This window comes from Nematostella vectensis, chromosome 10 (assembly GCF_932526225.1).
Source record: "Nematostella vectensis chromosome 10, jaNemVect1.1, whole genome shotgun sequence".
In the NCBI taxonomy this organism is placed as follows: Eukaryota; Metazoa; Cnidaria; class Anthozoa; order Actiniaria; family Edwardsiidae; genus Nematostella; species Nematostella vectensis.
The window spans coordinates 9893789-9908276 of record NC_064043.1 but is presented as its reverse complement, the minus strand read 5'-3'; the positions used below and the strand labels follow the sequence as shown (position 1 = coordinate 9908276).

At 40.6% G+C, this 14488-nt stretch overlaps 1 protein-coding gene across 4 annotated transcripts in view; it reads left to right on the top strand.

The window, feature by feature from the left end:
• The window catches only part of LOC5519284 (fibrillin-2), a 69338-nt gene that overhangs the window by 6904 nt on the left and 47946 nt on the right, over positions 1-14488 (top strand). For 3 of the 4 annotated variants that reach the window (XM_032364097.2, XM_032364101.2, XM_032364099.2), the window contains exons 5-13: positions 941-1124; positions 1568-1752; positions 5868-6024; positions 6608-6736; positions 10371-10493; positions 11776-11910; positions 12281-12403; positions 12672-12794; positions 13446-13595. In XM_032364097.2, the coding sequence (XP_032219988.2) occupies positions 941-1124; positions 1568-1752; positions 5868-6024; positions 6608-6736; positions 10371-10493; positions 11776-11910; positions 12281-12403; positions 12672-12794; positions 13446-13595 (1309 nt within the window). Of the gene's footprint in view, positions 1-940; positions 1125-1567; positions 1753-5867; positions 6025-6607; positions 6737-10370; positions 10494-11775; positions 11911-12280; positions 12404-12671; positions 12795-13445; positions 13596-13648; positions 14275-14488 lie in introns of those variants that run through there. The other variant, XM_032364100.2, reaches the window with a different exon arrangement.

Genomic DNA, 14488 nt, shown 5'->3' with positions numbered 1-14488 from the left:
GGGACGATTTTTTCCCAAGCAACCGAGGGGTCTAACATATTCCTAGCCCAAAAAAACGGGCTGCGGAACAGATATTTTGCGGTTCTTCCAGAGTTCCTTACTATTGCCTGTATTTTGATTCCCTATTTGTACCATCAGATGGTTTTATGTATAGTTCATTGCTGAGTGGTGTGAATGGTTAGCTATTCCTTTATATTTCCTGGTATGATAGGTTAAGCCTTTATGCATGGTCTCTGCGTGATGAAATTGGATAACTAGTCGTTACCTTTCCTAGTATAGTAGGTACAGCATATACAGTCGTTTGACAAAAGGTTGTCATCAACCGGCTTTGCGACTACGCGACAAGCCCGCATGTAAACATGGGTAAAAAACACTGAAGCGCTTAGCTGCATATATTAGTCACTGCATAACTTCAGACTTAGACGTTGTAGCGGTGGCTAATATATGCAATGCCGGCTTGTCGCGTAGTACCCTGGGTAGCAGAGGCTCGAATCTTCGCGGCGACCACATTTTGAGCGAAGCGAAAGAGCTTCGCTTCGCTTAAATCGTTGTCGCTGCGAAGCTCGGAGCCTCTGGTATCCAGGGTAGTCGCAAAGCCGGTTGATGACAACCTTTAGTCAAACGACTGTATATGTAGTGTCTTTGTGATGTAACTGGACAATTATTCGTTAACCTTTCCTGCTATGATAGGTAAAGCGTATATGTATAGTTTTTGTGCGATGTTATTGGATAACTAGTCATTAACCTTTCCTGCTATGATAGGTAAAGCGTATATGTATAGTTTTTGTGTGATTGTTGTTGAGTTTTTGTGTTTTTGGATAACTATTCATAAACCTTTCCTGGTATGATAGGTAAAGCGTATATGTATAGTTTTTGTGTGATTGTTGTTAAGTTTTTGTGTTATTGGATAACTATTCATTAACCTTCTCTGGTATGTTAGGAAGGGTGCAAGAACGATTATGTCGAGCTGTATGACGGGAAGACTACCACTGCTCCCCTTATTCGTCCGCGGATGTGCGGATTGATGCTTGGAGATACTGTGAGGTCAACTGGGAAATATATGCTTATGAAATTGCACTTTAATGAAAGTGGACAGCCCGGTGGTTTTTTTGCTCAGAAAACAGGTAGTCAAATCACGGGCTATATGACAATTTTATTCCAAAGTGATGTCTAATAAACTACGTATTCCTACTTCAACTGGATGTATTTGCCTCAGTTTCGCTCCTCCAGTGAGCTATGTCCCTACGCGCTTACGACCTTTCAAACGACGCGCTATCTAACCTCGTAGATAGTAACTGGACCCCCAGCGACGCGTTTTTTTTCTTATACGCAAGGCTAATACAAACAGTTGAAGTAGGAATACGTAGTTTATTCGGCACTCCAAAATGACATAAGTCAAATTGGTCTATAGACAGTGGGAGAATTTTGAAACTACATTTATAATTTCGTTGTGTATCATCTAGTTTCCCGTTTGTGTTAATACGATGATGGTGGTGATATTGATTATGATAATAACGGAAAGTGATGGATAGTGGTAAATAATGAAGATAATTCCCCACTCCCCTAGGTATTTGTAATGTGGAGTTGAACGCTACTAGCGGATTTATCACGTCACCTAGCCATCCGCAGAATTACCCTCACTCGCTGTCGTGTCTCTGGCTCATTAATCTTGGGATGGGCTACAGAATAACAACCAAATTCCATTCGTTTGAATTGGAGGAGGAAAAAGACTGTAAATTTGATTTTCTTAAGGTAAGGTTCTTAAAGGTAGGCAGGGGCTCTTCAGAAAAGTAGACGGAAGTGATCGGACTATCTTTTAGGGTGTAAAATTTCGACCTACTGCATGAGAACATGTTCTCCTTCCTATACCGCTATCACTTAAGGGGGGTTGAAGGATTCTGCTATCTCTAATTTCTGTTGACCACACCCAAAGTGCTATCCCTTAGGGTTCAAATTGATTTTGCCGACGATCACCCCGGTCTGTTTTTATCTCTCCGCCTCGGGGGAGGGGAAAGTGTTTAATAGTAAAAACAATTATTCGCTGAAGGCTCGGTGTACAGCATTGATTAATCCCCGTGACTAGAAGCGTCATGACTTTGTTTACCTCACGTTCGCGGGAGGCGAGGTATCGCTTCTGGAAGTTTTGTTGATGTTCATTCTCATAAAGTTCCCGCCAAAAATATACTAAGGCCATTTCATGCAAGCAAATATCCATAAGAGAGAGAAGAGTTTCTTGGTCTCTGGCTATAAGAAGGTCACATGTATGGCATTATGTTTTTTATCATATCGGGTACGGAAAAATCGCAAGCTGCCAACACTTTTCCATCAATCAAATGTGATGAAGACATGAACTTCGAATACACATATGTGTAAAAGAAAATAGCGGATGTTTCTCTTATGGACAGTTTCGTTAAGAAATAGGCTTTCGACTGATTTTGAAAATGAGCAGGCTTCGAGTTAGTCTCCCATGCAGTCTTTTTAAGTCTCTTGTCCTCTCTGACAGAGGTCAAAAGAGTTAGAGGTCAGAACGAGTGACAGAGGTCAGAACGAGTGACAGAGGTTAGAACGAGTGAAAGAGGTCAGAACGAGTGACAGAGGTTAGAACGAGTGTAAGAGGTCAGAACAAGTGACAGAGGTTAGAACGAGTGAAAGAGGTCAGAACGAGTGACAGAGGTCAGAACGAGTGACAGAGGTCAGAACGAGTGACAGAGGTCAGAACGAGTGACAGAGGTCAGAACGAGTGTAAGAGGTCAGAACAAGTGACAGAGGTCAGAACGAGTGACAGAGGTCAGAACAAGTGACAGAGGTCAGAACGAGTGTAAGAGGTCAGAACAAGTGACAGAGGTCAGAACAATGTAAGAAGTCAGAACGAGTGACAGAGGTCAGAACAAGTGACAGAGGTCAGAACAAGTGACAGAGGTCAGAACGAGTGTAAGTGGTCAGAACGAGTGACAGAGGTCAGAACGAGTGTAAGAGGTCAGAACGAGTGACAGAGGTTAGAATGAGTGTAAGAGGTCAGAACAAGTGACAGAGGTCAGAACAAGTGACAGAGGTCAGAACAAGTGACAGAGGTCAGAACAAGTGACAGAGGTCAGAACGAGTGTAAGAGGTCAGAACGAGTGACAAAGGTCAGAACGAGTGACAAAGGTCAGAACGAGTGACAGAGGTCAAAACAAGTGACAGAGGTCAGAACGAGTGACAGAGGTCAGAACAAGTGACAGAGGTCAGAACGAGTGTAAGAGGTCAGAACAAGTGACAGAGGTCAGAACGAGTGTAAGAGGTCAGAACAAGTGTAAGAAGTCAGAACAAGTGACAGAGGTCAGAACAAGTGACAGAGGTCAGAACGAGTGACAGAGGTCAGAACAAGTGACAGAGGTCAGAACAAGTGACAGAGGTCAGAACGAGTGACAGAGGTCAGAACAAGTGACAGAGGTCAGAACGAGTGAAAGACGTCAGAACGAGTGACAGAGGTCAGAACGAGTGTAAGAGGTCAGAACAAGTGACAGAGGTCAGAACAAGTGACAGAGGTCAGAACAAGTGACAGAGGTCAGAACAAGTGACAGAGGTCAGAACGAGTGTAAGAGGTCAGAACGAGTGACAAAGGTCAGAACGAGTGACAGAGGTCAAAACAAGTGACAGAGGTCAGAACGAGTGACAGAGGTCAGAACAAGTGACAGAGGTCAGAACGAGTGTAAGAGGTCAGAACAAGTGACAGAGGTCAGAACGAGTGTAAGAGGTCAGAACAAGTGTAAGAAGTCAGAACGAGTGACAGAGGTCAGAACAAGTGACAGAGGTCAGAACGAGTGACAGAGGTCAGAACAAGTGACAGAGGTCAGAACAAGTGACAGAGGTCAGAACGAGTGACAGAGGTCAGAACAAGTGACAGAGGTCAGAACGAGTGAAAGACGTCAGAACGAGTGACAGAGGTCAGAACGAGTGTAAGAGGTCAGAACGAGTGACAGAGGTCAAAACAAGTGACAGAGGTCAGAACGAGTGACAGAGGTCAGAACGAGTGACAGAGGTCAGAACGAGTGTAAGAGATCAGAACGAGTGACAGAGGTCAGAACGAGTGTAAGTGGTCAGAACGAGTGACAGAGGTCAGAACGAGTGTAAGAGGTCAGAACGAGTGACAGAGGTTAGAATGAGTGTAAGAGGTCAGAACAAGTGACAGAGGTCAGAACAAGTGACAGAGGTCAGAACAAGTGACAGAGGTCAGAACAAGTGACAGAGGTCAGAACGAGTGTAAGAGGTCAGAACGAGTGACAAAGGTCAGAACGAGTGACAGAGGTCAAAACAAGTGACAGAGGTCAGAACGAGTGACAGAGGTCAGAACAAGTGACAGAGGTCAGAACGAGTGTAAGAGGTCAGAACAAGTGACAGAGGTCAGAACGAGTGTAAGAGGTCAGAACAAGTGTAAGAAGTCAGAACGAGTGACAGAGGTCAGAACAAGTGACAGAGGTCAGAACGAGTGACAGAGGTCAGAACAAGTGACAGAGGTCAGAACAAGTGACAGAGGTCAGAACGAGTGACAGAGGTCAGAACAAGTGACAGAGGTCAGAACGAGTGAAAGACGTCAGAACGAGTGACAGAGGTCAGAACGAGTGTAAGAGGTCAGAACGAGTGACAGAGGTCAAAACAAGTGACAGAGGTCAGAACGAGTGACAGAGGTCAGAACGAGTGACAGAGGTCAGAACGAGTGTAAGAGATCAGAACGAGTGACAGAGGTCAGAACGAGTGACAGAGTTCAGAACGAGTATAAGAGGTCAGAACGAGTGACAAAGGTCAGAACGAGTGACAGAGGTCAGAACGAGTGAAAGAGGTCAGAACAAGTGACAGAGGTCAGAACGAGTGACAGAGGTCAGAACGAGTGACAGAGGTCAGAACGAGTGTAAGAGGTCAGAACGAGTGTAAGAAGTCAGAACGAGTGTAAGAGGTCAGAACAAGTGTAAGAGGTCAGAACGAGTGTAAGAAGTCAGAACGAGTGACAGAGGTCAGAACGAGTGTAAGAGGTCAGAACGAGTGTAAGAAGTCAGAACGAGTGACAGAGGTCAGAACGAGTGTAAGAAGTCAGAACGAGTGACAGAGGTCAGAACGAGTGACAGAGGTCAGAACGAGTGTAAGAAGTCAGAACGAGTGACAGATGTCAGAACAAGTGACAGAGGTCAGAACAAGTGACAGAGGTCAGAACGAGTGACAGAGGTCAGAACAAGTGACAGAGGTCAGAACAAGTGACAGAGGTCAGAACAAGTGACAGAGGTCAGAACGAGTGACAGAGGTCAGAACAAGTGACAGAGGTCAGAACGAGTGACAGAGGTCAGAACGAGTGTAAGAGGTCAGAACGAGTGTAAGAAGTCAGAACGAGTGACGGAGATCAAAACGAGTGACAGAGGTCAGAACGAGTGACAGAGGTAAGAACGAGTGAAAGAGATCAGATCGAGTGAAACGTCAGAACGAGTGACAGAGATCAAAACGAGTGACAGAGATCAGAATGAGTAACAGAAATTAGAACGAGTGACAGAGGTCAGAGCGAGTGACAGAGGTCAGAACGCGTGGGCTAGACAACAGTTGTAAGTCAACAGGTTTGTTTCACGGAAGAATGTTTGCAGATTGAACGTTGAGTCTCGGGAATGGCTTCCTATGAAACGGCAGTAATTGGATCATCTACAATGAAATCCCGTCCAAAATGCTATGCGGCACATACGATAGATCCCAAATGATATTTCTGCACTCGAGGCTATTCAGGCATATTAATAATAAAGTTTTAATAACTTAAAAGTTTATTTCAAGTTTAAGGAGAAGTGGGAGAGCTAATTTTAGCGCAATTTATGGATCGTAGTCGCCATTTTTCTTGATAATTATTCACTTAGGTTCAACAAGGTGCGACGGATAGCGCTACATTAAAGGGTATTTTCTGTGCATCTATCATTCCCCCGGACCTGACGACCATAGGACCTACAAGAATATCATTTATAACGGATAAGGACAACGAGCTTTCTGGATTCAATATGTCCTACTCATCTGTCGGTATGTAGAAGTATTTCCTACACTTCTGTCGGTATGTTATAACTATATGCCTCTAAGGCAACGAAAAGTATACGCATCGTGTTAAATAAAGTCTAACTCTTTAGCCTGTGTACCGGCTTGCATTTAAAATCATCTGGATATGTGCCCTTAACATTAGGAAGGACAAGAAGTACTGTATCGTCCTGCTCGTACACTTGGTCCCAGTGACCTTGGCCCCAGTGACCTTGGCCCCAGTGACCTTGGCCTTCGAGCGTTGGAAAAGAAAACATTTCCGAATTACCCTAAATGACAGCCGGCAAGTGCGTTAAGCGTAGCAAGATCGTTCCCTCCTTATCTTCGAAAGCGTTTCCTGGTTATAAAAAAACGTTCTTAAATCTTCTAAACTTGCCAAAGAACGTTTTTTTGAGAAGGATTTATATTTTTTTCTACATGCCAATGTCGCGCGAAGAGAAAGAGTTTTAAGGCAGCACAAACAATGCCATTTTAACAGACGGTAGTATTATTTTATGTTGTATTTATTTATTCAGTAGTATTCTATGTTTGTTGCGGTATTATTGTTTGATTTTCTTATTGGTTTTTCTAGATCGCAACGAGTGCCTGCTTCCTGGATCGTGTCATTCAAATGCTACATGTGAAAATACGATCGGCTCATATATCTGTACTTGTAAGATCAGTTATACGGGGGACGGTAAAACGTGTATCTGGTACAAAGGTACGTGTATACGTACTTAGGGGACTTCTTTTTTTCCTCCCCTTCCAATCTTAAAATCTCTGCCAGTCCTGTCTTCCATGCTATTCAATTATTTGTTTATTCCTTCCTTCCCTTATTCCTTTCTTTCTTTTCTTATTTTCTTTCTTCTTTCTCTCTCTCTCTTCATCAATTTCTTCCTTCTTTACCACCATCCTCTTTTCCCTTTCTAGTGTGCTTTCAAAGTACTTATTTACTAATTCCTTTCCCTCGTCATTCTTTTTTTCCTGCCTGGTTCTTCTTCCCTTTTATTCATTCATTTCTTCTTTGTACTTTTCTACATTCATTCCTCTCTTCTTTTCTTCCTTAATTTTCTTCTTTCCTTTTCTCCTTGCTTCTTTCATTCCTTCCTTTCTTCCCTCCTTTCTTCTGTCCGACTTTCCTGTCTGCCTGTCCTACTTAACTAAATCCCTTTCTTCCTTTATTCGTTCGTTCATTCATTCCTTCTTCACCACCATCCTTTCCTCCTTCCTTTTTTTCATTCGCTCATTCATTTATTAATTCCTTTCCCTCGTCATTCGTTTCTTCTTGCCTGATTTTTCTTTCTTTCTCCCTTTTATCATTCATTCATTCATTCAATTTATGAATTCATTCATTTATCCTTTCTACTTTTCTACCTTTTTCCCTTTTTCGTCCCTTCCTTCTTCTCTTCCTTCCTTTTTTCCTTCCTTCTTTCATTCCTACCTTTCTTCCCTCCTTTCTTCTGTCCGACTTTCCTATCTGCCTATCCTACATAACTTACTTTCTTTCTTTCTTTCTTTCTTTCTTTCTTTCTTTCTTTCTTTCTTTCTTTCTTTCTTTCTTTCTTTCTTTCTTTCTTTCTTTCTTTCTTTCTTTCTTTCTTTCTTTCTTTCTTTCTTTCTTCATTTATTCGTTTGTTAGTTCATTCATAACTAGTTTTCCTTTTGTCGCAAATTCTTTTTTTTACTACCTTTCTTTCTCAATTCCTTCCTTTTTCTTCTTTTCTTTCGTTCATTCCTTTCTTTAGTCATTCCTTTCTTCTTTTCTTCCGTTCTACCTTCCTATTCTCCTTCCTTCCTACCTTTCTTCCTACTCTCCTACTTTCCTTACCTCCTACCTGTTTTCTTCCTTCAAACCCTTCTCTATTCCGTTCTTCCTACCTACCTTCGTACCTTTCTTCCTTCGTTCCTCCTTTCCTCACTTCCTTCCTTGTTTCCTTTGTACCTTGGTACCTTGCATCTTTCCTTCCTTTCTACCCTCATCCTTTCTTTCTTTCTTTCTTTTTTTCTTTCTTTCTTTCTTTCTGTCTGTTTGTCTGTCTTTCTTTCTTTCTTTCTTTCTTTCTTTCTTTCTTTCTTTCTTCCATCTTCCTTCCTTCCTTCCTTCCTTCCTTCCTTCCTTCCTTTCTTCTTACTTACTTTCTTTCTCTCTTACTTTCTTTCTCTCTCTCTCTCTCTCTCTCTCTCTCTCTCTCTCTCTCTCTCTCTCTCTATTCTACCATACTTCCTAGCTTCCTTTTTTCCGTCCTTCCGTCCATTTACCTTTCCTATCTTCCTTATTATTTATCTTTTTTTCCATTTTTATCTCTTTTTTTCCATTTTATCCCTCCCTCCCTCCCCCCCCTTCATCCCTCCCCCCCCTTCATCCCTCCCCCCTCCTTTCTTTCTTCCTTGCCTCCTTGCTTCCTGCCTTCCCTTTTTCACCCATTTATGCATTCATTCTTTCTTGACTTTTTTAGCCTGGCTTTCCTTTCTTCATCAATTTCTTCCTTCTTTACCACCATCCTCTTTTCCCTTTCTAGTGTGCTTTCAAAGTACTTATTTACTAATTCCTTTCCCTCGTCATTCTTTTTTTCTGCCTGGTTCTTCTTCCCTTTTATTCATTCATTTCTTCTTTGTACTTTTCTACATTCATTCCTTTCTTCTTTTCTTCCTTAATTTTCTTCTTTCCTTTTCTCCTTCCTTCTTTCATTCCTTCCTTTCTTCCCTCCTTTCTTCTGTCCGACTGTCCTGTCTGCCTGTCTTACTTAACTAAATTCCTTTCTTCCTTTATTCGTTAGTTCGTTCATTCATTCCTTTTACACCACCATCCTTTCCTCCTTCCTTCCTTTCATTCGCTCATTCATTTATTAATTCCTTTCCCTCGTCATTCGTATTTTCTTGCCAAAATTTTCTTTCTTTCTCCCTTTTATCATTCATTCATTCATTCATTCATTTATCCTTTCTACTTTTCTACCTTTCTTTCTTCTTCCCTTCCTTCTTCTCTTCCTTCCTTTTTTCCTTCCTTCTTTCATTCCTACCTTTCTTCCCTCCTTTCTTCTGTCAGACTTTCCTATCTGCCTATCCTACATAACTTACTTTCTTTCTTTTTTTCTTCATTCATTTGTTTGTTCGTTCATTCATAGCTAGTTTTCCTTTTGTCGCAAATTCAGTTTCAAATTCTTTTACTACCTTTCTTTCTCAATTCCTTCCTTTTTCTTCTTTGCTTTCGTATATTAATTCCTTTCTTTCGTCATTCCTTTCTTCTTTTCTTCCGTCCTACCTTCCTATTCTCATTCCTTTCTACCTTTCTTCCTACTCTCCTACTTTCCTTACCTCCTACCTTTTTTTCTTCCTTCAAACCCTTCTCTATTGCTTTCTTCCTACCTACCTTCGTACCTTTCTTCCTTGTTTTCTTTGTACCTTGGTACCTTGCCTCTTTCCTTCCTTTCTACCCTCATCCTTTCTTTCTTTTTTTCTTTCTTTCTTTCTTTCTTTCTTTCTTTCTTTCTTTCTTTCTTTCTTTCTTTTTTTCTTTCTTTCTTCCTTCCTCCTTTTCTTCTTACTTACTTTCTTTCTCTCTTTCTTTCTCTCTTTCTTTCTTTCTTTCTTTCTTTCTTTCTTTCTTTCTTTCTTTCTTTCTTTCTTTCTTTCTTTCTTTCTTTCTTTCTTTCTTTCTTTCTTTCTTTCTTTCTTTCTTTCTTTCTTTCTTTCTTTCTTTCTTTCTTTCTTTCTTTCTTTCTTTCTTTCTTTCTTTCTTTCTTTCTTTCTTTCTTTCTTTCTTTCTTTCTTTCTTTCTTTCTTTCTTTCTTCAATCCATCCATACATCGATCCATCCTTCCATGCCTCCTCTAAATCTTTCTTCCTTCCATTTTCATTCATATCTATCTTTTTGTCTTCCTGCCTTCATCCTTCTGACTTTTTTCTACTCATCCTACCGTCCTTCCTATCTTGCTTGCCCCGTCTCTTCCTTTTCCCTACCTTTCCTTTTGTCATCCGTTTCCTTATCTACTACCTATCTTTCTGCATTCTTTCCTATTTATTCATCCATTTTTCATGTCTACCTTTTTTCGTATCCTCCCCTCCTCTTCTTGCTTCTTTATTCCTTTCTCCCTTTCCTTTATTACTTCACTCTTCCTTTCTCCCTCCCCTTGCTTTCTCCCTCCCTCTACTTGCTTGGCTTTATCTTTTCTTGCTTTCTTTGTCTTCATCCCTCCTTGTTTGGACTTTTAAAGTTCTACAGTGTCGATCTTCATCTGTCTCTTGTTATTTCTCTCTTCTCATTATTGTGTTGCTCTTTGCTCTCTTCTCCACGGCTGAGCAAGAAGTGTCTGCGCTATAAACTCCCCTAAGCCGTGGCCAAATGACTTTATTTTTAGAATTTAACGAATGCGACCTAAATCTTGACAACTGCCACCCTGATGCGAACTGCATTGACACAAGAACCGAGTTTTACTGCAGATGTAAGCCAGGATTTCTTGGAGATGGCCTTAGCTGCACAGGTAATATAGTTGAACAAAATAGCTCTCTAAAGTCAATGTATTTTCTTTACAGGTATGTAGAAGTCGTTGAGACATCAATCGATCAAATAAACATAATGAGTGTGAAGGCACTGTCGGCAAAAGTCGGCAAAATTCCGAAAACATTGTCATTTGTCTATTTAACGCTAAGCTTATTTGGAGCATTCTAATTTTAAACATTCCAATCAGTCAAGCCCGAACCTCTGTTCATAGATACGACATTTTAATCGCGCGCGCACGAATAGCCAATCAGAAAAGAGATACAATAACAGCCATATGGCCCTGCGAGTCTGGACAAGCAAATAAGCATTTTCGGGTCAGTGTGGAAAAAGCTAGCCCTGTTTTCTTTGACCGGCCACTTTTAGTGTAGAAAAACATAAATTGAAGAAAAACACGTAAAATTTACTACAAAGAAACGAGAAATAAAAAGCAAACAAATCACTTACAAGAGCAATGTTAGTCCTACCATTAAACTTGTGTTTGATTTTACCTAGGTTACTTCAATTACATATAAGAATGAGACTTTCATATGTATTTTTGCTGTAAATCTTGACGTTTGCCGATAAAACTTGTAGTTAGAAGTCAGACGTAAACAGCGAATTCGGCTTTCCATTTATTTTTACCGCACTTTAATCACTGCAAGTTGACAAAAATAGCTTTGAAAACACACAGTACCTACCGAAGAGAGCACCGCTTTATCTAATCATTTCCAAGTTTTCGTATTTTGAGCTGGATTCGTGACGTTTCCATTCAACAACCAAACTCGTAGGCATCTTTTTCCATGCTACAAGATTTTCACCATGCTTGGACAACAAGACAAGTTTCCATCATGCTGGGTTTCTGTGTTTAATTTCGCAAGTCGCAGAAAGACCGCTATAAACGTCTGTATTTTAGATAAATCTGAGCAGCTGGCTTCTATTTGCTGCTTTCTGATTGGATATTCATGCGCGCGTCGGATCTATATGAATTACTGCGACTGACATATCGTTTGCTTGTACTGTGAGAGGTTGCTCAAACCTTATGAGTGTGAAGGCACTGAAGTCGGCAAAATTCCGAGAACGTTGTTATTTGTCGATTTAACGCTAAGTTTAGTTGGAGCATTCTAATTTTAAACAGCCCAATCAATAAAGCTCGAACCTCTATTACTTCGACTGACATCTCGTTTGCTTGTACTGTAGAGATTGCTCATTACTTACTAACACTGGCAATTACTGACTAACATGTCAGAGGCAATTGCCTCATATGAGTCTGCTTTGTTTTGTAGATATTGATGAATGTACGACTACCTCACTTCAGCATCGGGACAACTGCCATCGTAACGCCACGTGCGCTAACACTCATGGGAGTTTTACATGCACGTGTATTGCCGTCTACACTGGTGATGGTGTGAACTGTGTCGGTGAGTAATGGTTTTCGTGCTCTCTACAATGTTATTTTATCTGGGCAATGTTTTTTTAACAGTTTCAATTTTTAATTTTGTAAATCTATTGTTGCCGGCCAAAATAATGACTGACTGATTTAAATAAATTTTGCACGACACCTTTCCCGAGAACGAGGAATGGGATTAGAGCTTGATCGAAAGCTACGAGGGTTGAAGCCTTTCCCTTTCTATAAAGAGCAAAAGACGTCCTAAGATAGTTTTTTATGTTATTTTTTTGTCGAGATGTATTGAAAATTGCTAGTTTGGTGGCTATTCTTATGCCGTCTCTAACTTGTGTTTTTCTTAGGTACTTTTGCATTCACGTGACATATCTTTAAATGTTACCCAGATATCAACGAGTGTGAAGTTGGTTCTCATAACTGCCACGCAGACGCCACCTGTATTAATACTGATGGATCCTTTACGTGCGCCTGCAATGTGGGATATGCCGGGAATGGCGTTTTCTGTCAAGGTAAATAAAACAGTATATTAAATTCAAGGTGAAAAAACACACACATACCTTTAATTCCACATGAATAAGAACCCACATTTTGGTCCATGAAGCAATGCATAACTTTAACTTTATTGGCCAAGGTATCCTTTCCTAGAGTATATACATGGCGTTTAGTGGTAATTGTTGAATAATCGTGTGAACGCACCGTAAATCCCAAATGAATTCTATAAAGCCTGTAAAGGCATGCGTTTGTGTACCTTCTTACCGAACTTTTATTCGATCACAGACATCGATGAGTGCAGGAAGGGGACACATAACTGTCACTCTGACGCCAACTGCACCAACACCAAGGGGTCTTTCTTCTGCACTTGTCATGTGGGATACTCAGGAGATGGCGTCACGTGTGTTGGTATGCCACGTTATGTCAATCAATCTAGAAATTGCATAAGAAACTTTCTAAGCTTTAGGACAGGATTCTCGACCAGTTCCCGGTTGGAGTAAACGAAATCTTTCAGATTAATTTGTCTTAATCAGTTATGGAATCAAACGAAATCTAGTTTTTGGATATGTGTTTTTTGGATATGCATAATTTAGAACAACCTTTAGTTTTTAGTTTGGTTAGAAAGTGAGAAATTGAAGCTGCTTTATCACATTAGATAGACTTGACTAGTAATCCCTGGTGCTGTTAATATAGTCAAGAGAAAGCTTGCTATGAACACACCACTCGACTTAAAATTTATATCAAAATCATATGAATATCTTTTAGTCTCTCAAAGAAATCACCTGGTGCAAATTTATAATGAATCCATAGGTGGTTTACTAAGAAATTCGTACATAAAATATCAACTGTAATATGTATAGGACTAGGCCTTAGTCTAGAAAGAATTTCCGTTGTTGAAAGTCGTTGATAAACCTAACGAGGGTTGTCTTAGAAAACCCTAAATTAGGTATGAACGATCATTTAAAAAAAATCTAGGACAAAGATACTATCTCAAAGAGATTCCCTGGTGCAATTTGTTGATACAACAAGAGGGATTTGACCGAGAAAACCCCACTTTAGATATCAACGAGTGTCAGCGTGATGCTTTGGCGCCAATCCATAATCACTACGCCCACAACTGCCACGTGGACGCACACTGCACCAACACCAAGGGATCCTTCTACTGTACATGCAAAAACGGCTACTCTGGGGACGGCACGGCATGTGTCGGTAAGTGTCAGCTCAGTTAATCAAGCTAGAATAACAGTTTGCTTGAATATAGCATCGCTAATAGGGAAAATCGCGGGTTAAAGGCTTGGGTAAAATGAGCTATTCTTTAAATGACTTTTGGTAAAGAATTGGCTGGAGGTTTTTGTTTGGCATTTGTGATGCCGTATTCATCAAACGCAATATGGATCAGGAGTTGCTATAAACCCCCAAAACACCCCTCTTAACTGTGTACAACAGCACAGGCACGTGACTAATTAACTTACAAGGTAAGTTGACTTGTGGCTCTGTGAAGCCCCTGCACGTGTAACCATGACTACGACAAAGTGACGTGGCGGCATGACTTCCCCTTTGTACCAAGACGAACAAGTCTGACTTACAGTTGCCGACGCTCTAGCCCTTCAGGTGGGTATGGAAATATGACATTTAACTGTTCACAGCTAAGACTACAGTATCTTTATATGAACTGAAGGACAGCAGATCTAGTAAAGCAAGTGCAAAGATATTAGAATATCGATTGTTCGATAAATAATTGACAAAATTTGACTTTAGTCGTGTTTGAATGTCTTCTGAAAGACAAATACCAATGACAGATTTGTGTTCATCTAACAACTTTGCCTCCTGTGTAGAGACCATTCACTTTCAGGGTTGGGTCTCCCAAAGTGATGTGATCCACTCTGCCGTAAGTTCACACTTCTAAACTACCCGACTTTGCTAATAAAGAAAAATATATATAACAACATCGATTAATAATGTGCATGCACTTATTCCTTCTATCTTGTTTTGCATGTACGCACTTTTAATATAGACTGATAACAAGAAAGCCAGATAATCTCACACTGAAAAATAGAATTTTGAAGAACTAAACCTCCGTTAGAATGGCTAAAGTTAAAAAG